Below are 25576 nucleotides of genomic sequence, written 5' to 3'. Positions count from 1 at the left end.
GTATGTTTTGGATGAATTTGTTTATTGCATTTATATTTTTTTGGTATTTGAATGCACTAAATTACATTGTATTTTAGTGCTCTGTTGAGCCATGGAAGATTCTCAAATCCATAAAACGTGTTATGCTGGGGATTTTAGTGTGGGTAGAGGGAGGGGTGTCCTTCCATTTACACCAATTGTACAGTCAGCTCCTGGGAGTAGAGCGTTTGCTAGTCCTGAGTTTGCAAGCACTGGGAGGGGTAGGCTGTTTGTTCCACCTGACCAGGGTATCCCACCTCTGTCTTTTGATGTACCATCATCCACAGTACTCGGTGATAATGGGACGCCTCCGAGTCAGCTTAGTGACCTTATTAAGCAGATTGGTTCAGAGATAGGAGAATCTATCAGAGCGAGTTTACTGCAGCCTGGGGTTTCAAGTCTTTCTCCTGCCCGTCCCCCTCACCAACCCCAGCAGTTTCCCCTGCCTGAGCAGTGTGGGTCAACCTTTATTGATGCGTCCAAGCTGAATCTGGTTGTGAAGTCAGATGTTAGTGCTCCACCTCTTTTTAGGGGTGATGGCTCAGATAAGTACTCTGTCCTGGAGTGGGAGGAGTTAATGGAAGTCTACCTAGAGAAGAGGGGTTCCACTGGGTCTGGGAATGTTGGGGAGGTGATGTCTAGGCTCATGGGGAGGGCACGGGATGTGACCAAAGTCTGGAAGCGTAACAACCTTGTTGTCACAGATGTTAAGGCGGTGTTCAGTGTTTTCAAGCAACACTTTGGGGATACTGTCTGCTCAGGTATGCCATTAGCTGATTTCTATTCAATCAAACCATATGCTAATGAGGGTCCAATAGATTTCTGGATTAGGCTTAACAAAGCTGCAGAGGCAGCCGAACAGTACCTTGTGAGTGAGGGCAGGACCTTACCCAATCAGTGCTCAGAGTTGGCAGTCATGTTTGTACGCAACTGTCCTGATAAAGAGTTGGCCCAAGTGTTCAAGAGCAAACCCATTCGTGACTGGACAGCCAGTGAGGTACAGGATCGGTTGGATGAACTGTTAAGGGAACGTAAAGCATGTAGAACACAACTTTCACAGCAGGTTGCTGCTGTTTTTGACTGCCCTCAGGAGGGAGTGGGTCCTGTGAAAAGACCTAATGTGTCATCTTTTTCTCAATGTGGCCGTGAACCAGACCAGGCACCATCTGTATCTGAGGGTGGGACATTAAAGAAAGTTTTGACTTTGTTAGAGAAGGCTCTGGTCAGCAATACTCAGCAATACTCAGTTTGTGAGTGGCGCAGTGGTCTAAGGCACTGCATCGCAGTGCTAGCTGTGCCACTAGAGATCCTGGTTCGAATCCAGGCTCTGTCGTAGCCGGCCGCGACCGGGAGACCCATGGGGCGGCGCACAATTGGACCAGCGTCGCCTAGGGTAGTGGAGGGAATGGCCGGCTCAGTTCGTAGAGCATGGTGTTTGCAACGCCAGGGTTGTGGGTTCGATTCCCATGGGGGGTGTGAAAAAAAAAAAGTAATGTATGCACTAACTGTAAGTCGCTCTGGATAAGCGCGTCTGCTAAATGACTTAAACATGTTAAATGTAGAGGGCCCCGTAAACAGTTCCACAAACGTCAGCATGAGTGCGCAGTCTGTGGAAGCACTAATCACTGGACCAAAGCTCACTGTCAGATGCACCAGCTGTGCGTCAAGTGCTTTTCTCCGGGCCACAAGAGCTTTGACTGTAGTGAGGCTGGGCAGCGACAGAACCCTGGATGTGGACAGACTGGCAGGTCTCAGGAAAACTAGAAAGCCTCCGTTCTGAGGAGGGCAATGTGGGGCATTCTTATTTTTCCTCCACTGATGATGATATCCAATCTGTTTATTCTTACTTTTGTGAGTCAGTACCCAAGAACAACACAGTCACTCACTGCTACCTGCCAGTAATGTCTTTGAGAAACACACAGGCACAGTGAAGACTTCAGAGCTCACTGCTATCCTGTTTCAGCTCATATCCTGTCTGTGACAAGGACATATGGACAAGGACATCATTCTATCTGAAAGCACAGCAGCCTACTGTAAGCTACCATAGATGTCATAGAGAAATACTAATTCTCTGCAGTTCATTGCATCCCAATAACAGAAACCACAAGGGACTACAAGTTCAGGAATAGGACATTCTTCCAGTGAGTAGAGTAGCCTATACCTCACAATCAGAAGGCTACAATGGCAGCCTCTCCAGTGGTTGGATCCTTTGTGGCTGGGGACTATGCTGTCTTTGCTCTGATGCTGCTGGTGTCTGCAGCCATCGGGGTGTACTATGCCATCGTCGGAAGGGGCCAGAGCAGCTCCAGAGAGTTTCTGATGGGGGGCCAGAGTATGACAGCCGTACCTGTGGCTTTGTCCCTGACTGCCAGCTTCATGTCGGCTATCACAGTGCTGGCCACCCCAGCCGAAGTGTACCAATACGGGGCAAGCTATGGCCTCTTCAGCCTCTCCTATGTGCTGGTGGTGGTGGTCAGCTCAGAGGTCTTCCTCCCTGTCTTCTACAGGCTGGGCATCACAAGTACATATGAGGTGAGAATCAATCCACTCTGTTGAGTTGAGTTATGTTCTATTCAACAGAAATAGTATAACATGTTTGGTAGAGATTAGCCAGAGTAATTGCAATGCAAATTCTAAGCAATTCTAAATCCCTGAAATAAATATCTTGGGGGTCATAAAGTTTTGTTCAAAGTGACCAATTGACCAACGCAATCTATTCAGGAAATAAAATACTGACCAAATTTTGTAATCTTTCTATAAAACAAACAGATTGCTGTTTCAGGTAAAAGTCATAGTAGTCACGGTTCCATTACTTAATATCTCTGCACATGTCCATTCCTTAGTCTTGTTGAGATGCTGATGATTAGATTATGATTATGATTCAAACAGCTCAAATATGAGTCAGTATTTTATCTTCATCAGCTGACTGAAACAATCCTGGCACAGTCGTGTCATCTTATCCTCTGGCTGAATATACTCTTGCTTTGTCTTTTGGGCTTCACACATGAACTAATGTAATTGTCCTTTCCATGGGAAATGTGTCATATTTCATTCTTTCTTATTTTTTTCTCTTCATTGTCATCATTCTGCAGTATCTGGAGATACGGTTCAACAGAGCCACACGTCTGTTAGGGACAGTGATGTTCATTGTTCAGACTGTGAGTACCTTATCACAACACTCTCCCCCCTCCATATTATGAATTACATGAACATGAGAACAACCCTTGTACTACAGGTGATTATAAGAGCCACATCTTATGTCTCTCTGTCTCACAGATACTCTACACGGGTATAGTCATTTATGCTCCAGCTCTGGCATTAAACCAAGGTGCAGTAGTTTCTATAAGTCATAAAATATTTTAATTTCATGCCCCATCGGCATTGAGTGCACTTGAAACCACTCCTCTGCTAAATTATGTCAATCTCTCTAGCTTTTCCTTTCTGCATCTCTCTTTTTCCGTCTCTCTCCAGTGACTGGGATGGATCTCTGGGGTGCTGTCATTTCAACAGGAGTGGTCTGCACCTTTTACTGCACTATGGTACTGGACAGACAGTGATGTCAATAAATAATGCTATAAACATTTATTTTATTAACATTTATCCCCTGATGTAAGGGAAATACAGATGGAGGTTAGATTGAGACATGATTTGTGTAGCACTGTGTGGTGACCTTTGACCCATATATTTAACACGGCTGGGTGTGTATTCTGACAGGGCTGTCTGAAGGCGGTGGTGTGGACGGACGTGTTCCAGGTGGGCATCATGGTGGCAGGCTTCCTATCTGTCATCATCAGAGCCGTGGTCCTGCAGGGAGGAGTCTCCAACATCCTCAACCACGCAGAGTTCGGAGGACGACTCAACTTCTGGGAGTGAATAGATTGTCATGTAGATTATAGATGTAAAAGAGCAGGAGAAGAGTCTGCACCTGGACTTTGTGCAGTATTTTGGTGCAAAATACAGCATAAGACATTGCAAAAGGGCGTACTGAATGTCTCTCTCTCTCTCTCCTTTGTAGCTTTGATGCTAGTCCACTGAGGAGGCACACCTTCTGGACAATCACGTTTGGAGGCACGTTTGTCTGGACCAGTATCTACGGGATCAACCAAGCCCAGGTGCAGAGATACATCTCCTGCAAATCCATGACTCAAGCCAAAATGTGAGGCATCATCTTCATGGAAGGATAGAGTAGAGCATGAAGATCTATTTCTTGTTCAGCCCCAGTGTTTAAAGTGGAACTGACAGCATTTTAGTAACATGAAATCTTATTAAAATCTGTTCAAATACACCCCCAGGAAGAACATGACACTTTCGGGAAAATAATCTGACAAGCGAGCAATTTTAACGTTTTCATAAATTCTTAGAATGTTTGGGAATTACGTATACTAAGGCATTTGTGAAAATTCTATAGAAATATAGAGTGGGAAAGCAGCAGAGCGTTTGGACAATTAATAGACACTGCAGTAAATAAAATCTAATAAAAACATCTGTCTCGTCCAAGACCGGAGTCTACACAGACCGGTGCGCAATATCCAATCAGAGCTACAGTAGGCCTTTATACAAACAAGCCATTTGCCACAAGGGCCCGCCATCATTCACTTTGAACTAGACTGTGTGTGTACCAGTGGTGGAAAAAGTACCCAATTGTCATACTTGAGTAAAAGTAAAAATACTTTAATAGAAAATGGCTCAAGTAAAAGTGAAAGTAACCGAGTAAAAACCTACTTGAGTAAAAGTAAAAAAGTATTTGGTTTTAAATATACTTAAGTATCAAAAGTTAACCAGACGGTACGATTTTCTTGATTTTTAAATTTAACGATAGCCAGGGGCACACTCCAACACACATAATTTACAAACAAATACTTTGTGTTTAGTGAGTCCTCCAGATCAGAGCCAATAGGGACGACCTGGGATGTGAATTGGACCATTTCCTGTCCTGCTAAGCATTCAAAATGTAATGAGTACTTTTGCGTGTCAGGGAAAATGTATTGAAGTAGAAGTAAAGTAGTCAAAATATATAAATATTCAAGTACAGATACCCCCCAAAAAACTACTTAAGTAGTACTTTAAAGTATTTTTGCCTAAGTACTTTACATCACTGGTGTTTGCAGGCAGTTGTAACAGCGCAACTTTAGATTGTTAACTAGAACGGATTCGCCAAAAGCCACAAAATACACCTGAATGGATTTCTGCAAATATGTAAACACCACGGGAGTCCTCTTACATTTGGGAACTTTATAGTCCTATTGATCAAACAACCATGAGAAGGTAGGCTCTCTCTCCCTCAGTTATGCACATCAACAACAACAAGATGCTAGCCAGAACAAGATGAGCTAAAATCTAACAAAGGAACATTAGATAAACCCTCTCAAACTTTTTCAGCTAGTTGGCCGTCGAACTTGCATTGATAAACGATGGGGAAGTGTAGCCTACTCGTCCTTCTGATAAAACACATTCTCTCTCTCTCTTTCTCTCTATCCCCTCTTTCTGTCACTCTTCTCTCTCTCTCTCTCTCTCTCTCTCTCTCTCTCTCTCTCTCTCTCTCTCTCTCTCTCTCGTCTCTCTCTCTCTCTCTCTCTGTGTATTCTCTTCCAGGTCTCTCTACATAAACCTATTAGGACTGTGGGTCATCATGCTGTGTTCTGTGTTTGCGGGGCTGTCTGTACTCCGTCTACAAGCACTGTGACCCCTGGACAGCAGGCATGGTGTCTGCTCCAGATCAGGTTGAGGACACAAACCAGGAAATAACACTTTAATAAAAACCGCAGGTTGACGTTTATTGGGATGAGTCTTGTCCTGGAGGCAGAACTGAGCGATTTCTGCTAGATGGGCCAGGTTAGGGTTAGGTATTAGGGTTAGCAGTGTGGTTAATGTTAGGGTTAAGATTTTATGACAGATTTTTTGGCTGTGCCAGCTAGTGGCCACTCTGTAGAGCTGCCTCCAGAACAAGATTCATGACGAAAAACGCTAACCTGCATAAATACCAGGCACTGTTAATATTACTATTCTGCCAGACTGCCACTTTACAGATATATTTTCTAAAATATTTGTTTAAACTGATAACATTCACAGCCACTAAGTGTAACCACCTTAACCTGTTTTTTCCCCATGTCGGCCACACGTCCAGATTGTTCCCAGGAAAAATATCCCAAATAACCCAAACCCAGTGGTACCACTCAGACAGACACTGACCAGCCCTCTTTCTCTATACAGCTGATGCCATATATGGTGCTGGACATCCTGAGAGACTACCCTGGAGTACCAGGATTGTTTGTGGCTGCAGCCTTCAGTGGGACGCTAAGGTTACTATTCCCATCTAATACTTTATCTTAAATTTGATCATTGCTACTGTTTATAATGTTTGTATGTTACATTGTTATATGTCTACTAGATTAAGTACCCTTTTGTTACTATTTGTACTGTATGCAATATCTCAAAGTTCATAATATCACTACTATGACTTAATATTTACTCTCTCAGCCTAAGGTGGGACACAAAGATTACTATTTCCATAGCACTCACACACACTGTATACAGATTTTGTTCATGTTTGTAATGTTATTTTACATCATGTTATATTTCTAGGTAAATAATGGCACTATATTTGCTCTCTCTTGTCCACAGTACGGTATCGTCCAGTGTCAATGCTCTGGCTGCCGTGACTATTGAAGATCTGATCAAACCGTACACACACATGTCAGAAACACCTGTCCTGGAGCTCTAAAGGCCTCAGTGAGTGTCTAATATCAATAGGTGTCTTTGCATTTACCACAGAGCTCAGAGAGTTTAATGATATATTCATCTTCCTATTGATATATTCTTGCTGATATTAGAAATGAATAAACCATGATTTATCATGATTTTATCTGCTACCCCTATGATTCATTCTAGGCTTTCTGTATGGGGCTCTCTGTATTGGAATGGCTGGCATAGCCTCACTAATGGGAGGTCTGCTGCAGGTATACGATACAACAAAAGGAGTATGTACTTCTACATAAAATGTGTTCAGTCTTGAGGTACGCAACTCTAAAATATGTCTCTGTCTCCCCCTGTAGGCAGCTATCAGTATCTTTGGGATCATCGGAGGGCCTTTACTGGGTCTCTTCTCACTGGGGATCCTCTATCCATACGCTAATGCCAGAGTCAGTACAGTCTCTTTAACAAAAGCAGGATTATAAGCATACAACCAAGCTAACTATTAGCTAATCTCTCTGAAAGTTGATGTTGAAGTGTTGATGTGTTCTATCTGTGTGTTCTGTGCTGCAGGGGGGCTTGGCTGGTCTGCTCTCTGGGCTGGGTATGTCTCTGTGGGTGGGGATAGGGGCCCAGTTTTACCCTCCTCTACTAGAGCAGAGCAGGCCTCTAGGTCTGACCACACATGGTTGTAACTTCACAACCGCAGCTGACGCGTTCAACTGGACCGCATCCCCAACAGAACCAAGCCTATACACTACGGTACTACAGCAAAATATAGCAGAGAGGTAAGTTGTGGGCTTCAGTATCTTTGGTTAAGGACAGGTCACACTTTTGCTGTAGGGAACAAGTATGTTAGGAGCCTTGTCATGTTAAAATAGCGAACTGCTTCAGCTGTAAACAATATATGCAACGTTATAGCTGTTGGATGCCACTATGTGTCTCATCTACAGACCCTTCCTGGCTGATACCTGGTACTCCCTGTCCTATCTCTACTTCAGTCCTATTGGGACACTTACAACACTGGCTGTTGGACTTGTGGTCAGTCTACTTTCAGGTACTCTTTCCCAAATGGTAGTGTTTCTTCTTGCCATATTTCATGTCTAATTAACATATTTATTTTACACTAAAATGTGTCTCTTTCCAGGGGGTATGAAGCTGAAGTTGGAACCAAGGGTGACTTTGATGAAAGAAGATACAATGTTATTTTGCTTTTACAAGCACTTTAAAGAAAGGGTAAGTGATATGTGTGTTTTCAATAAATAACCTCCAAGACGTTCTCTCTTCCAACCATTTTCCTGTATTAATTTAGCTCTCATCCATACCTAGGCCATGAGACGAGCAGGAAAGCTGGACCTCACAAAGAACAGAGAGAGGAAATTTGGAAACAATAACCCCGGCTTCGGCAACGTCCACGAGTTGGATTTCACAAAGAGCAGTCTTCCATAACATGCTGATAAAACCATGACTTAACAGTTTCTCTTTCTTCTCATATTTCTCCCTCCCCAGTGCTGCTGTTTTTCACGACTCATGAATGTCCTGACAGATGGTATCAATAGCTCATCTATATTCTCATATTTCTATGAATGTAGCATACATCACCAACTTGAAAAGTTAGGATTGTTAATAATAAAATATCTTTGCTTGACTTTTATGTGAAATGTTTGTCATTTATGTTAAGATAGGGCTATCAGTGTTGTACACTTAAAATAAACATTCATTTGAAATAGCTGTGTCTCATATTTATACTTATATAATTAAATTACATTGTACAAGTTATCAATACATTCTATCATGTATTATTTACAATTATGTACACATGAGAGAACTGTAGGCATTTGGCGGACTTGATTCCACAACTCGAGGTGTGTAAGAGTGGCAAGTGTAGCTCATAACACTTTTTTCTGTAATATATAGCTAACATTTGTGTCTAAGGACGTTTGTGTTGCTAATAACACTCTTCTTCATGGACGGCTAAACTAAAACTTGCATACTGAAGATTCAGCTGCCAAATATCTAGGCTATCAGTCTATTGGTCTGCCTATATTCAGCATGGCGGACAATTATTCTTCATAGTAACGCTTCTTCATGGCTCTGTACTTCCTTAGATAGTACAGGGCCTCCAGTTCCTTTATCACAAACTCCCCACGGTCGACTAGCGTCTTGATCTCCTTAGGGTCTGTGACATCTTTGTTCTTCATAAAGGCACTCTTCAGACGTTCCCTGAAGTAGTCTGCTCCTTCGGGGTATTCCCGTCCCAAAAACAGTAGCTGTCAATGGAAGGAGACAGGTTACCAATGATTATTCCAGGCTTTGGGGATTGTTTTGGAAAGACAGCTAAATATTGCATGAGTGGAAGCAAATCTCAGATACTGAAAGTAAGTGCGGGTAACAACAACGGGTGGGTGGGTGCACTGGCAGTAGTCAGTGTTGAACTTACATTCTTGTACAGCTGTCTAACCTCACTCCTCAGAGGGTTGGCCATGTCACTGCCTGAGACCGTATCAGCCTTCACTACTGGGATGGAAGAAAAGGTCAGAAGATACAACAGGGGATTTAGTATACAGCAGCTGATGATTATGTAAAACAGCTCAGAAATGTGCATATGTCTGATTGTTGTCACACATCATATATCCTGTGAGCCTCACAATCTTAGCTGTGTCATGCATACATTTTAGCTTTATCTTGGTTCACTTAGCATGTAGGTTAGGTAACAGTACAAAAGGGCAAGCTTGCGATTGGCGATTGATTAGCTAGCTGGCTAGTTAATTGGCATCTGCAATTCATCCAATAATTGTCTTTTGACATTGTCTCCCAGCACAACGTCAACAGACAATTATTGGTTGAATCGCAGCTAGCTAATTAGCCAGTGGTGGAAAAAGTACTCAATTGTCATACTTGAGAAAAAGTAAAGATACCTTAACAGAAAATGACTCAAGTAAAAGTTACCCAGTAAAATACTACTTGAGTAAAAGTCTAAAAGTATCTGGTTTTAAATGTACTTAGGTACAAGTGGTAGAAAAAGTACTCAATTGTCATACTTTAGTTAAAGTACAAAGTAAAAGCTATACATCAAATTCCATATATTAAGCAAACCAGATGGCACACAATTTTCGTATTATTTTTAATTACGAACAGACAGGAGCACATTCCAACACTCAGACATCATTTACAGACACAGTATTTGTGTTTTGTGACAGTGTGTTTTGTGAGTCCGCCAGATCTGAGGCAGTAGGAATGACAAAGCGTTATATTGATAGGTGCCATAATTCTGTCCTGCTTGGGCATTCTAAATGTAACGAGTACTTTTTGGTGTCAGGGAAAATGTATGGAGTAAAAAGTACATTATTTTCTTTGGGAATGTAGTGGAGTAAAAGTAAAAGTTGTCAAAAATATAAATAGTAAAGTAATGTACAGATACCCAAAAACACTACTTAAGTAGTACTTAAAAGTATTTTTACTTAAGTACTTTACACCACTGTAATTAGCTAAACACCCTCGGTTATAAAAACATTAATTGTGATTAATTCACACGATATAATTAAGATTCCATTACATTATAAGGTCCCTTATCGATAAATTCTTGCAGTTAAGTAGTGTCGATAGCTGGTTACTTCGCCCTTCGTCCACACAAGTTCAAATAGGAGTTCATAAACAACGCCGTAAATCGTTTTACATGTCGCAAACCAAAACATTGACCTACTGCGCGTGCTTCCGGTGGCATTTCCATCGTTACTTGGACGTGAAAAGAGTTGACAGATATGCCCACCAAGAGAAGATTACCAGTTTTCCAACAAATGTTATTTCATTACCTATTTAGCAAGCTAACCAGAGTTAGAAAATGAATATTGTGGTTAGTTTAACATGTTTACAAGCCAAGTAGCTAGTTGCATTAGTAGCCAGTTGTTACTAGCCAGAGTAAGTTAGATTACCATTTAGCTAGCTAGATAGGACTCAAGGTGAACAAGTGACTGCAAATCAGCTTCATTTTACTGCAAGCATGCTGCAAGTCTCAGTTGTGCTTCTCCTTTGCTTCTTTCAGCCTTATCTTACTACAACTAAATACTATATCTCCTAAGTTTCTATTCTCTATGTTATTTCCTTGTAAGCCATCCAAGGATGCAAAGGTAACTTTGTTACTTTTGTTATGAATAGCATAACATCTCTCTCTATATTAGATTCATGAGAGATATTAGACCTAGTAGATATAGGCCTAGCTAGCTAAATTGAATATAATATAAGTTTCAATTTCTCCCCAGCATCTGAGTCTTTAGATATGTTCTTTACCTTCATTCACTTTTGCAATGCCCACAAATTGCAAGCATACAGTAGCTTGCAAATGTGTCTATGGTCACATTTATGTTCATTAAGTTGAATTGTTGATTTGGTTCAAGTCTGCCAAAAAGAAAGGAGGCAAGCTCATTAAGGCTGAGAAGGAGCGACTTCAGAAAGATGAGAAGACAAAAGGAGGAGGGTACTCTAGGACTTCTCATTTCATTCAATCAGAATGAGAGTGCATCGAGCATATCATGTCAACCCTGTTACCCATAGATAGGCTAGACATTTGTTTTGTTCTTCATAAAGGCACTGTTCAGACGCTTCCTGAAGTAGTCTGCTCCTTGGGGGTATTCCCGTCCTAGATACAGTAGCTGTCAGTGGAAGGAGGCAGGTTACCAGTGATAATCCCAGTGCTTTGGGGATTGTTTTGGACAGACAGCAAAAGATTGCATGAGTGGAAGCAAATATCATATTGAAAGTAAGTGTGGGTAACAACAACAAAGCGTGGGTGCATTGACAGCAGTCAATCAGTGTTGAACTTACATTCTTGTACAGCTGTCTAACCTCTCTCCTCAGAGGGTTGGCCATGTCACTGCCTGAGACTGTATCAGCTTTCACTACTGGGATGGAAGAAAAGGTCAGAAGATACAACAGGTTAATTACTATTCAGCAGCCGATTATGTAAAACAACAGCTCAGAAAGAAATATGCTTATGTCTGATTGTTGTCACATCAAATATCATGTGAGCCTTACAATCTTTAGCTAGCTATGTGTCATGTATAGTGCATTTTAGCTTATTTTACCTTGGTTCACTTAGCTGGTAGGTTAGGTAACAGTACAAAGTCTGCGGCTAGGTAGCAAAACTCTGGGAAACCGAATGATTAGCTAGCTAATAATAGTAATTGGCTAAACACCCTCGGTTATAAAAACATTAATTAGCTTTGTGATTAATCGATTTATTCACACGATATAATTTAGCTTTCATTACATTATAGCTAGGCTCCCTTATCGATAAATCCTCGCAGTGCAGAGTTGAAAGCTGTCTACCATGCTGAAAACTGGCTACATGGGAGCATTACGTCAAACATCGCGTCGATTCCAGGGTCACGGCTAGAAGGGATCCAGCTTTTGTCAAATTAACATCAAATTTTGCCTTTTCATAGCAGGTTAGGATAATTTAAGCAGCAGGTTAGGATAGTTGGGTTAAGGTTTAAAAAATGACATTTTTACGTTAATTGGACAAAAGTTGGATCCCTTCTTCCCTCACCCCCCCATAAAAAAGAAAAAAAAGAAGGTGGTTGTCCCACTGGCTATCATATGTTGAATGCACCAATTTGTAAGTCGCTCTTGATAAGAGCATCTGCTAAATGATGTAAATGTAAATGTTCTAGCAGTGACCCGTTTACACCTGGTGGAGGGACGAGCGTCGCATATGAGTGACACGTTCTGACTATTAGACATTGGGCTTGTTCGACGTTGCAGGCAACCGACAGTGCAGGCGACTGCCGACTGATGCCCGTTCTCATGTTAGTCGGAACTAAGAAACTCTGACTTTTCCGACTTGCTGATTCGTTGAATGCGGCACGTGTATTAGTACAACCAGTTAGCAAGTAGGACATTTCTGAGTTTCCTAGTTCCAACTAGCACATGAACGCGGCATGACTGATCTACAAAAAACCGTGCATCATAAATAACTACTCATTGGGCGCGTTTGAGTGGTAAGGCTAAAGCAACCGACTGTAGAGGAAAGTCGAGGAGTGAAGTCGGGGGGAGGTGCATCTGCGACAGACGAAAGTCAGACACAAATGTGGTTTTCCAACAGCAATGCTCAGATTAATATGGCAGTGTTGCCATTGTTTATAGGTTTTTCTTTATAATGTCGAAAAAAACACGTCTTCAACCCCCATATCATACACTAACAAACTGAAATCATATGTGCGTACATTGTACAATCAATTAGTGTGAGGGCCTCAAACATCACATTAATTTGTCCACTGTATACATGAATCACGGCAAAGTTGGTTCCTGTTTCGATTATGTCTTTGGTTACTTTTGCATGAGTAAAAAAACAACAACTAATGATTAATTGACAATATACAGTACAATGCAGGCGATGGCTGCAGGATGAAGTTGGTGAAGAGCAACTGCAGAAACTTGCAGGCGACTGCAGTCAAAACTTCATGATCACATGATTTTTGTCAAGTTCATGCAGTCGACATGTAGGCGCAAGTCGGACAATTTTTATCCCCATAATGCAACAATTTGGTCACCGACTTGACAAAAGTGATCGGCTCGAATGCGCCCATTATTATTTGTAGAGTCAGACAGTGGCCCTGTTCGAGAGCATAAAACGGTGTTGTATCATGGGTACATTTTCACTGACCGACTGATCTACAAATAATATTGAGTAGTTATTTATGATGCAAGGTGATTTGTAGATCAGTCAGTCTCGACTTCGCCTTTAAAGCCGGCTGCAATGTCGAATGCACCCAGTCAGTCAGTCACAATTTACCCATGATACATAGGTATCTAATCAAAAACGCATACTTTGATCAATGGGTAAAATAATGGGCGCGTTCGACATTGCAGCCAGTTGAGACTGACTGATCTACAAATCACCTTGTATCCTAAATAACGACTCTTTATTATTTGTAGATCAGTGTGAGTCAGTCAGTCACAGTTTACCCATGATACGGTTTTGATCTTCTCGAACACGGCCAATATCTTACGTTAGATAGCACGAGAGCGTCACTCCTCCGTGACGCCATCTGATCTGACGTGAGACAACATGCACCCGATGTATTGCCCTATTCAAAACAACTGGGAACTTGGAAAACTCCGACTTCCGACTTCAGTGCATTTAAGACATTACATTTACATTTACGTCATTTAGCAGACGCTCTTATCCAGAGCGACTTACAAAAAAAGGGGGTTGGGGTAAGGGGGGTAGAGGGATTACTTTATCCTATCCCAGGTATTCCTTAAAGAGGTGGGGTTTCAAATGTCTCCGGAAGGTGGTGAGTGACTCCGCTGTCCTGGCGTCGTGAGGGAGCTTGTTCCACCATTGGGGTGCCAGAGCAGCGAAACAGTTTTGACTGGGCTAGGGCGGGAACTATGCTTCCGCAAAGGTAGGGGAGCCAGCAGGCCAGAGGTGGATGAACGCAATGCCCTCGTTTGGGTGTAGGGACTGATCAGAGCCTGACGGTACGGAGGTGCCGTTCCCCTCACAGCTCCATAGGCAAGCACCATGGTCTTGTAGCAGATGCGAGCTTCAACTGGAAGCCAGTGGAGTGTGCGGAGGAGCGGGGTGACGTGAGAGAACTTGGGAAGGTTGAACACCAGACGGGCTGCGGCATTCTGGATGAGTTGTAGGGGTTTAATGGCACAGGCAGGGAGCCCAGCCAACAGCGAGTTGCAGTAATCCAGACGGGGAGATGACAAGTGCCTGGATTAGGACCTGTGCCGCTTCCTGTGTAAGGCAGGGTCGTACTCTCCGAATGTTGTAGAGCATGAACCTACAGGATCGGGTCACCGCCTTGATGTTAGCGGAGAACGACAGGGTGTTGTCCAGGGTCACGCCAAGGCTCTTCGCACTCTGGGAGGAGGACACAACGGAGTTGTCAACCGTGATGGCGAGATCATGGAACAGGCAGTCCTTCCCTGGGAGGAAGAGCAGCTCCGTCTTGCCAAGGTTCAGCTTGAGGTGGTGATCCGTCATCCATACTGATATGTCTGCCAGACATGCAGAGATGCGATTCGCCACCTGGTTATCAGAAGGGGGAAAGGAGAAGATTAGTTGTGTGTCGTCAGCGTAGCAATGATAGGAGAGGCCATGTGAGGATATGACAGAGCCAAGTGACTTGGTGTATAGCGAGAATAGGAGAGGGCCTAGAACTGAGCCCTGGGGGACACCAGTGGTGAGAGCACGTGGTGCGGAGACAGCTTCTCGCCACGCCACTTGGTAGGAGCGACCGGTCAGGTAGGACGCAATCCAAGACTGAGCCGCGCCGGAGATGCCCAGCTCGGAGAGGGTGGAGAGGAGGATCTGATGGTTCACAGTATCAAAGGCAGCAGACAGGTCTAGAAGGACAAGAGCAGAGGAGAGAGAGTTAGCTTTAGCAGTGCGGAGAGCCTCCGTGACACAGAGAAGAGCAGTCTCAGTTGAATGACCAGTCTTGAAACCTGACTGGTTTGGATCAAGAAGGTCATTCTGAGAGAGATAGCAAGAGAGTTGGCTAAAGACGGCACGCTCAATAGTTTTGGAGAGAAAAGAAAGAAGGGATACTGGTCTGTAGTTGTTGACATCAGAGGGATCGAGTGTTGGTTTTTGAGAAGGGGTGCAACTCTCGCTCTCTTGAAGATGGAAGGGACATAGCCAGCGGTCAAGGATGAGTTGATCAGCGAGGTGAGGTAAGGGAGAAGGTCACCGGAGATGGTCTGGAGAAGAGAGGAGGGGATAGGGTCAAGCGGGCAGGTTGTTGGGCGGCCTGCCGTCACAAGTCACAAGATTTTATCTGGAGAGAGAGGGGAGAAAGAAGTCAAAGCATAGGGTAGGGCAGTGTGAGCAGGACCAGCAGTGTCATTTGACTTAACAAACGAGGATCGGATGTCGTCAACCTTCTTTTCAAAATGGTTGACGAAGTCATCCACAGAGAGGGGGGGGGAGGATTCAGCAGGAGGAGAATGTGGCAAAGAGCTTCCTAGGGTTAGAGGCAGATGCTTGGAATTTAGAGTGGTAGAAAGTGGCCTTAGCAGCAGAAACAGATGAAGAAAATGTAGAGAGGAGGGAGTGAAAAGATGCCAGGTCCGCAGGGAGTCTAGTTTTCTTCCATTTCCGCTCAGCTGCCCGGAGCTCTGTTCTGTGAGCTCGCAATGAGTCATCAAGCCACGGAGCTGGAGGGGAGGACCGAGCCGGCCGGGAGGATAGGGGACATAGAGAGTCAAAGGATGCAGAAAGGGAGGAGAGGAGGGTTGAGGAGGCAGAATCAGGAGATTGGAGGGAGAAGGATTGAGCAGAGGGTAGGGGCAGAGTGAGTAGTGTTGGAGGAGAGGGAGAGAGAAAAGGATACAAAGTAGTGGTCGGAGACATGGAGGGGAGTTGCAGTGAGATTAGTAGAAGAACAGCATCTAGTAAAGATGAGGTCAAGCGTATTGCCTGCCTTGTGAGTAGGGGGGGACGGTGAGAGGGTGAGGTCAAAAGAGGAGAGGAGTGGAAAGAAGGAGGCAGAGAGAAATGAGTCAAATGTAGACGTAGGGAGGTTGAAATCCCCCAGAACTGTGAGGGGTGAGCCATCCTCAGGAAAGGAACTTATCAAGGCGTCAAGCTCATTGATGAACTCTCCAAGGGAACCTGGAGGGCGACAGATGACAAGGATATTAAGCTTAAATGGGCTAGTGACTGTGACAGCATGGAAGACAACTGAGAACTCGAAAAAAACGAGCTCCAACTTGGATAAATAGTTTTGAACGGTGATCCCACTCGGAATTCCATGTCGGGAACTCAGGCCTCTTTCTAGAGCGCAGACTTTGCATTTTACATTTTAGCAGACGCTCTTATCCAAAGCGACTTACAGTTAGTGAGTGCATATTTTTATTTTTTCATACTGTCCCCCCGTGGGAATCGAACCCACAACCCTGGCGTTGCAAGCGCCATGCTCTACCAACTGAGCTACACGGGCCCATAGCTACACTTTGCGGCCTGAAGATCACTGACGTCATGATTTGACCTGTATTTTTCCGAGTTCCCAGATGTCTTGAAAGCACAATAAGATAAAGTACATTATGGTTTTGATCCTCTCGAACACGTGCATACATGGACCTGTGTGTCAAGATTTTGATTGTATTAATTAATTAGCCTTTTTTTCTTATTTGTTTTGATTTTATCACTTAATTTGATTGTATGACCCCTTTTTTATATATAAAAAGGGCAAATGAAGTCATACAATCAAAATCTAACACGAGTTCATAAACAACGCCATAAATCGTTGTACATGTCGCAAACCAAAATATTTAACTACTGTGCGTGCGTGACCGTTTCCATGGTAACTTGGACGCGAAAAGAGTTGACGGCTGATAGATATCCCACCAAGAGAAGATGGTGAGCAGTTTTCAAACAAATGATAGCTACTTTATTATGTAGCTAGTGAGTAAGAAAATAAATATCTGGTTAGGTTGTTAAGATATTAAGTTGCTAGATACAGCTAGTTGCATAAGTACTTGCTCTGGCAAGTAACAAACTGGCTACATAGCTAGTTAGCTAACTCTGGTTTAGCTAGCTAAGTAATCTAGCTAACGTTAGCTAGCTAGCAAGCAAGTCACTGCAAATCAGCTTTCTCTTTACTGCAAGTGCTACTGCAATTATGATGCTGCTGCAAGTCTGTATTTTTCTCTTTTTGTTTCTTTCAGCATTATCTTGCTACAGCTAAATACTATATCCCCTAACTTTCTATTCTGTATGTTCTCTCCTTGTTAGCCACCCAAGGATGCAAAGGTGACTCTGTTAACTACTGTTATGAATAGCATAATATCGATTCATGAGAGATATAACATGCTAGACCTAGTAGATATAGCTAGCTAGCTAGCTAAATTGAATATAATAGCATGTTCTCAATTTCTCCCCAGAATCTCTGAGTCTAAGTTCTTTAGATAGCTATGTTCTTTACCTTCACACTCAACTTTTGTAATGCACACAACTTGCAATAATTCATTAGTTTGCAAATGTGTCTATGATCACAATTGATTACATTTGTTCATTAAGTTGAATTGTTGATTTAGAAAGGAGGCAAGCTCAGTAAGGCTGGAAAAGAGCAACTTCAGAAAGAGGAGGATGAGAGAAGACAAAAAGGAAGAGGGTACTGTCATTTCTCGTTATCATTCAATCCATGACAAAACCTTTGTTGTATGCTAATGGTTGTATGTCTGTGTGTGCATTTGTACCGTTTGATCTGTGCTATTGAACTGCCATTTGTATTATGAGATGCTTCAATAGTATGCACAGTGATACATCAGTAAGACATCAGATACATTCATGGGGCTACTTCAATAGCATGTACTGTATGTTTGACCCATGACTCCTTTCCACCTCTGCTGTGTAGAGGCTTGACTCCCTGGCTGAGAAAGAGGAGCAGGGGAGGCTGGAGAGAGAGAGGAAGGAGCAGGAGGAGCATCAGAGACTGGAGCTAAAGGTGTTACCATCACTGACCTTTATCATTCATGGTTATCGCTGTGTTTGTGTACGGAGAGGGCTCTTGAAGTTAAACCTGTCCATAATTTCCTAATGAAAAATAGTGATCATTGCTTGCTTTCTGTGACAGGACAAAGATCGCAGAGAGGACAAGCTGAACGAACTGCGTCATCTACTGGAAGAGAAACAGACTGCAGTCACCAAGTGGGAGACTGAGTCCAGAGAAAAAGCCAAGGTGTGTGATTGTTCTAAAGCTCTGGCCTGACTTTTGTGTAGTTACTGAAGATATTTGCCCTGATAGTCCTAGCCTTCATGTTATGTTTTTTAAACACCATGTCCAAGAGACTACCATAATGGCATGCCTTGGTAGACGTAGACATATAAACCAGATGAGCCCTATTTGACATCGTTAAAATCTGCTCTTATGTTTCTCCCCAGTGGGACAGGTACATGCGTTCTGATGGGAGTCCAGACCCCTCAGTCCAGCAGGAGATCAACACCTTCATCAACCTGTGGAGGGAGGACCCAGAGGTCCAGATCAAACCGGTTCTGAAGGAGTGTGCCCTGGCTCTACAGGTAGGTTTACTATTAAACACCAGGGTCACATTAAGGAGACATGAAACAGGAGTAAACAAAGGTGATAGTACTCCTGAGTGGCGCAGTGGTCTAAGGCACTGCATCGCAGTGCTAACTGTGCCACTAGAGATCCTGGTTCGAATCCAGGCTCTGTCGCCGCCGGCCGCGACCGGGAGACTCATGGGCGGCGCACAATTGGCCCAGCGTCGTCCAGGGTAGGGGAGGGAATGGCCGGCAGGGATGTAGCTCAGTTGATAGAGCATGGCGTTTGCTACGCCAGGGTTGTGGGTTCGATTCCCACGGGGGGCCAGTATATATAAAAAAAAATATGTATTCACTAACTGTAAGTCGCTCTGGATAAGAGCGTCTGCTAAATGACTAAAATGTAATGTAAAATGTGATTCTGAATGTGTCTGATAAGAACGCTCATTTCAGTTTTGCATTTGAAAACACTTGTTCCTGTTTGACCCCACTTAACGTGACCCAGTCAAGAGCACTTCTATTTGAGACATGTATTGATCTATAAGGATTCTACCAAATGAATGATGAACATAAACATGGCTGCCCTTTATCTCCGCCTGAAGCTGCTAGAGGAGCTGGAGGGTATGCTGAGGGACCAGCCTGAACCAGCTGATGCCCTGAGGTACCAGGAGACCCTGCTCTCCATCCAGACTCTCATCCAGTCTAAACATGACCACACCACTGACGAGATACTCAAGGTAGGGGTACTGATGATGTATAAGACATGCAGAAAACATGTCTGCCAGTTTTGTAATGTAAGATGAGCATGTTTTGCTGATGTCTGTTTGTTTTTCACTGGCCACAGTGGGCGAATGCTCACTCAGACATTGAGACGGGGAACATGCAGACAGTGGTCCAGGATGACAACTTCACACTGTGTCTGTGGGCCAACCTCAACAAGAACCCAAGGCACGTCACAGACGTCGGTCAGATTTTCATTCTATTCACTTCACACAAATAGAGACTTTCTATCTAGTCTCCTTGCTAACAGTCTGTTTATACTCAAACCCATTCTTATGGATGCGTTGGGTAAAGCGAAAACAGAACAATTTAGTATTTTCAATTTGTGACAGTGTTTCTCTTTCTGTGGCTCTCCAGGTTTAAAGGGTTCCACTTCGAGGAGGTGGGGCTGGGCTTTGAGCTGCCAAAACAGCTGGCTGTCAGTGACATCGCTGTGAGAATCCTCCACACCCACTACGACCACTTGTCTCACATGGCCAACCTGAAAGGCCAGACCCCATAGCAGGATGTCTCTGGGCCAGGGAGGAGCCCCTTCTGGAGGGAGCGACCCCCGCGAGGGAACGGAGGGAGATGGTGACGGGAGATGGAGCACACAGCAGGGAGGTGCAGAGGAAGAGGTGCAGTCTGTCAGGGGGTCCGAAGGCAGGAAGGTAAGCTGGATACAACAATCATAGGATTAATGAAAAGTTGTTTAAAAGTGACATAGGCTAACATCTGTGTGCATGTGCATGTGTGTCAGAGTGCGGTGAGTGTGATGTCTATGAGTGGTCCTCTGTAGCTCAATTGGTAGAGCATGGCGCTTGTAACGCCAGGGTAGTGGGTTCGATCCCCGGGACCACCCATACGTAAAAATGTATGCACGTGTGACTAAGTCGCTTTGGATAAAAGCGTCTGCTAAATGGCATATTATTATTATTATTATGAAGGAGGAGTGGTCAGAAGCAGCTGGAGGATGTGAAACAGAAGCTGGAGGAGAAAGGGAGTCAGATAGATACCATGCTAGAGGGAGATGACTCAGGTGAGAGACTACAACTGCCTCAGAGGACAAAGTAGTCAAATAACATGATATATTTCACTGTTCTGTTTGGATTCTTTTTAGTGTGTCATGTTTAGCGTTGCAATCAGGAGGGAATAAGTAGGAAATCCGTGAGTCCTCCAAACAAGATTTCTGGAAAAAATGGAATTTTGGCAAAGTTACCAGAATTTTGCAACCCTAGTCATGTTACTATAAAAACTGCTTGAGAATTAACCAGTCCCTTTCATTCCATATTGTGATTCCCATGTCCACCTGTACGTACAGTGGGGAGAACAAGTATTTGATACACTGCTGATTTTGCAGGTTTTCCTACTTACAAAGCATGTAGAGGTCTGTAATTTTTATCATAGGTACACTTCAATTGTGAGAGACGGAATCTAAAACAAAAATACAGAAAATCACATTGTATGATTTTTAAGTAATTCATTTGCATTTTTTTTATTGCATGACATAAGTATTTGATACATCACAAAAGCAGAACTTAATATTTGGTACAGAAACCTTTGTTTGCAATTACAGAGATCATACGTTTCCTGTAGGTCTTGACCAGGTTTGCACATACTGCAGCAGGGATTTTCGCCCACTCCTCCATACAGACCTTCTCCAGATCCTTCAGGTTTCGGGGGCTGTCGCTAGGCAATACGGACTTTCAGCTCCCTCCAAAGATGTTCTATTGGGTTCAGGTCTGGAGACTGGCTAGGCCACTCCAGGACCTTGAGATGCTTCTTACAGAGCCACTCCTTAGTTGCCCTGGCTGTGTGTTTCGGGTCGTTGTCATACTGGAAGACCCAGCCACGACCCATCTTCAATGCTCTTACTGAGGGAAGGAGGTTGTTGGCCAAGATCTCGCGATACATGGCCCCATCCATCCTCCCCTCAATACGTTGCAGTCGTTCTGTCCCCTTTGCAGAAAAGCATCCCCAAAGAATGATGTTTCCACCTCCATGCTTCACGGTTGGGATGGTGTTCTTGGGGTTCTACTCATCCTTCTTCTTTCTCCAAACACGGCGAGTGGAGTTTAGACCAAAAAGCTCTATTTTTGTCTCATCAGACCACATGACCTTCTCCCATTCCTCCTCTGGATCATCCAGATGGTCATTGGCAAACTTCAGACGGGCCTGGACATGCGCTGTCTTGAGCAGGGGGACCTTGCGTGCGCTGCAGGATTTTAATCCATGACGGCGTAGTGTGTTACTAATGGTTTTCTTTGAGACTGTGGTCCCAGCTCTCTTCAGGTCATTGACCAGGTCCTGCCGTGTAGTTCTGGGCTGATCCCTCACCTTCCTCATGATCATTGATTCCCCACGAGGTGAGATCTTGCATGGAGCCCCAGACCGAGGGTGATTGACCGTCATCTTGAACTTCTTCCATTTTCTAATAATTGTGCCAACAGTTGTTGCCTTCTCACCAAGCTGCTTGCCTATTGTCCTGTAGCCCATCCCAGCCTTGTGCAGGTCTACAATTTTATCCCTGATGTCCTTACACAGCTCTCTGGTCTTGGCCATTGTGGAGAGGTTGGAGTCTGTTTGATTGAGTGTGTGGACAGGTGTCTTTTATACAGGTAATGGGTTCAAACAGGTGCAGTTAATACAGGTCATGAGTGGAGAACAGGAGGGCTTCTTAAAGAAAAACTAACAGGTCTGTGAGAGCCGGAATTCTTACTGGTTGGTAGGTGATCAAATACTTATGTCATGCAATAAAATGCAAATTAATTACTTTAAAAATCATACAATGTGATTTTCTGGATTTTTGTTTTAGATTCCGTCTCTCACAGTTGAAATGTACCTATGATAAGAATTACAGACCTATACATGCTTTGTAAGTAGGAAAACCTGCAAAATTGGCAGTGTATCAAATACTTGTTCTCCCCACTGTATGTCCTGTCCAGGTGAGGGAGACTCCGCCCCCACTCCAATGGACCCAGTGATTGACAGCTATGCGGATCAGGTGGTGGACCTGTAGCAGTACACGCCCCTGGGAGGAGTCTTCTACTGTGATGTGTTCTGTCTGCCGCCACAGTCCCAACAACTCAACGGATGGGAGATGAGAGAGGTGAACCAGAACCACCAAGTACAGCACGTATCATTTCTGACAGCAGTTTCCCTTCCTACCACTCAGTGTAATGGTCCTGTGTAGCTCAGTTGGTAGAGCATGGCGCTTGCAACGCCAGGGTTGTGGGTTCGATTCCCACCGGGGGCCAGTATGAAAAATGTATGCACTCACTAACTGTAAGTCACTCTGGATAAGAGCGTCTGCTAAATTACTAAAATCTCAATCTAAAATCTAATGGACTGTCACTGAATGTGTAAACTCCTCGATAAAGTACAACTCCTCTTTGCAGTTGTTAGATATGATGCATTAATCAAGGAGACTAGATAGCCTTGAGGAAAGTAACAGAAACACTTCTGCCTTTATTTCTTTAAGTTAACATTAGTGTCTCTCGCCCCAACCCCCAACTGTTGGACACAGGGCTGCAGCCGTTCCCCTACCACACAGACCAGTCCCAGATCCAGGGGACGGTGGGGTCCTGACCTGTCCCCCTGCCTGACTCTGTCCTGTTGCTGGAGGACCCCCAGATGGCCTGCTGGGACCCTGAAGGTGAGAGAGACACCTGGAGTAGAACTGGACAGGCTCTACATTGACTGGGACTGATATGATACTGTTACATACATGTATTTAACATTTCCCAGATTCTGAATGTAGTTCCGACCTTGTGGGGGGTACTTTACACAAAATGTACAGAACTTTGAGATAGAAATGTGTAGAGTTGACATGATTCCCTATTCTACATAATTGAGAGCCGTGATGTCTATTCAACACATCTAAAATGATCTGTCAATCAATCAATAGGTCAGCACTGGAAGACAGACTGCATCAGTGAGACGTCGTTTGACAAGGCTGAGCGGAAGATCTCCTTCAAGATGGACACGTTCTACACCTTCACGCTGCTACAGGACTCGTATGCCAACATGCCGTTCCAGAGCTGGGAGCTCAGACCACTGGGACAGGACTCTCCCCTGCTCACCATAACCGCAGCCCTTACTGAAGTCAGCATCAACATCAAGGCAAGAACTCACAATCTGTCATGCTCCATCTACTCCATAGACATACTGTTGGGTGCATCTCATCTGTCTAAAATGGCTTCTTCTATTTGTGAACTTTCCTCAGTGATTCATTTCTGGAGAAACAGTATTGTGGAACTCTATCCAAGGTTTTCAGTGGTAATGAAGGAAACGAGGCTATTATAGTATCGAGGCATTGCCCAGATCCATGACATAATGCATCCTGACTCCTTGCTCCTCTCTCCGACAGGGCAGCAAGTGTATGATCCAGTCAGACCAGGAGAGAGGACTGAACCACATCCTGGGCCAGTGGATGAGTCCCTCTGGCCTGCAGAAAGCCATGGTCAGTGCCGGGGTCAACATCTTCGTCAACCAATACTCAGACAAATATGTCAGCGTAAACACAAAGGTGATGCCATCAACCCGTATACTGTGGATTAGATGATGAATGTTACACAAAGCAATGTGGGCACACAATTCATGTTGCTTGTAACACTGTTGAACCTGTATAGCTTTTTGTAACAAAAACCTGTTAGCAACTCATGGGAAACCTACAGTAGATTAGGATTGATAGGTTGGGGTGAGAAACATCTGATGCAGTATCCTTCTCCTCCCCTGTAGGACACCCCCCCCAAAAAAAGTGCAACAAATCACCAACTCATTGGAACTGAAAATCTGGTTAGGCTTAAATTGTGTTGAAAAGCTTGTCTCATAATATGAACCTTTTCTCCAGGACCCTCTGATAGAACACGCTGTGTATGAACAGATGGCCCTGCTCTCCTCTGCCTTCTCCTGGAGCCAGTGGAACACACAGTGTGGCCAGGAACATCTGGCGCTACAGGTACACACACACACCTAGAGATGCATACTGTTTAAACACACTCACATCCTCGCTCTCGTCTGTCACGCATACACACGTAGAATGAGGAAGTGTGCTTGTATAGAGGACCGCCCCAGAAAGTAACAGAAGTAGCTTCAGAAATCAGGAACAAGAGCTGCAGTGCATATAGGGGAAACACTGAGCTGGTTGACTGGACTTGATTGAGATTCACCTCTAGTACTGACCCACATTTCCTTGCACCTGCATAGTACTTTGTCAGTGCAGATGGATAGGCTATTGACCCTACTATTGTCACCGCCTCCTTCGCCTAGCAGCCATCCCAGTGCCAGAGTGGTTGTGGTGTGTATGTGTCGTAGTATTTGTACAGTAGGATTAACATCTCCCAGGTGTGTGAGCACCTAGACCCGGTCCGAGAGGACTCATGGTGTGTGTACCTGCTGGGGGCCCAGAGGAACCAGAGGCTGAGGATCAAGGAACACAGTGAGGCGTTCTCTCCAGAACTGGACCCCGGCAGTGAGTTCCACTCCACCTTCCTGCACATGCTACGAGACAGCATGTCCCCCACAGGACAGGAACGACACTCACCACCTGTTTGTCGATGCCGTGCATAGACTGCTGTGTGCCACACGGCCTCTCACATACTCCTGACTACAGTAGATACTAGACCCCCAAGCTCTATGTCGGAGTAGCCAACAACCACAGATCTAAGATCAGATTTGACTATTCCCGATCATAACTTTAACCATTAGGGGGAATATGTATATCTGATCTTGTATCAGAGGTTAGCGGCAACTTCAACCTACGGAACAACGTGGGTATGACTGACTGCTCACTGTGAACTTTAATAGACCTCTAACCCTTACAACAGATGGACCCTCATGTAAAACCACAAAGCTTATTTCTGTAGAATAAAGTTCCTTTATTGTGTAAAGTTTCACTCCCCATCTTTGGAACATACAAAAGTATGAATTTCATAAGTGAGCATTTAAAGAAGTAGAGTAAAAACCATATGTGAGTTTGTAACAAACGCTGGTTATGACAAAAACAGATGCAATATAATAGATATTCACATATCCCCACACAGTCTAATGCTGTCAAACGATAAATTAAACATTAAAAAATGGCAGCGT

At 44.0% G+C, this 25576-nt stretch overlaps 1 protein-coding gene and 2 pseudogenes across 6 annotated transcripts; 2 read left to right on the top strand and 1 right to left on the bottom strand.

Moving 5' to 3' along the window:
- The first annotated feature begins 1850 nt into the window (after positions 1-1850).
- LOC121575693 lies at positions 1851-8356 on the top strand (annotated as a pseudogene).
- A 79-nt stretch (positions 8357-8435) lies between these two features.
- LOC121575694 (electron transfer flavoprotein regulatory factor 1) lies at positions 8436-12277 on the bottom strand. Of its 6 annotated transcripts, none has more exons than XM_041888970.1 (4): positions 11790-11801; positions 11530-11606; positions 9149-9225; positions 8436-8978 (listed from the first exon to the last, which is right to left on the bottom strand). In XM_041888970.1, exons 3-4 carry the CDS (start codon positions 9191-9193, stop codon positions 8772-8774), a joined length of 252 nt encoding a protein of 83 aa, XP_041744904.1. In that variant the 5' UTR covers positions 9194-9225; positions 11530-11606; positions 11790-11801; the 3' UTR covers positions 8436-8771. The 6 variants fall into 6 exon arrangements, with proteins under 6 accessions (XP_041744904.1, XP_041744906.1, XP_041744908.1 ...); XM_041888972.2 differs by lacking the exon at positions 11790-11801 and adding an exon at positions 10265-11357 and having other exon boundaries at positions 11530-11581; XM_041888974.2 differs by lacking the exon at positions 11790-11801 and adding an exon at positions 10265-11357 and having other exon boundaries at positions 9149-9222; positions 11530-11581.
- Positions 12278-17040: 4763 nt separating this feature from the next.
- On the top strand, positions 17041-25377 carry LOC121574688 (annotated as a pseudogene).
- The last annotated feature ends 199 nt before the right edge of the window (positions 25378-25576 follow it).

This window comes from Coregonus clupeaformis, unplaced genomic scaffold (assembly GCF_020615455.1).
Source record: "Coregonus clupeaformis isolate EN_2021a unplaced genomic scaffold, ASM2061545v1 scaf0009, whole genome shotgun sequence".
NCBI classification, from domain to species: Eukaryota; Metazoa; Chordata; class Actinopteri; order Salmoniformes; family Salmonidae; genus Coregonus; species Coregonus clupeaformis.
Note: the sequence above shows the minus strand (reverse complement) of the source record. Positions and strands in the feature narration are given on the sequence as shown.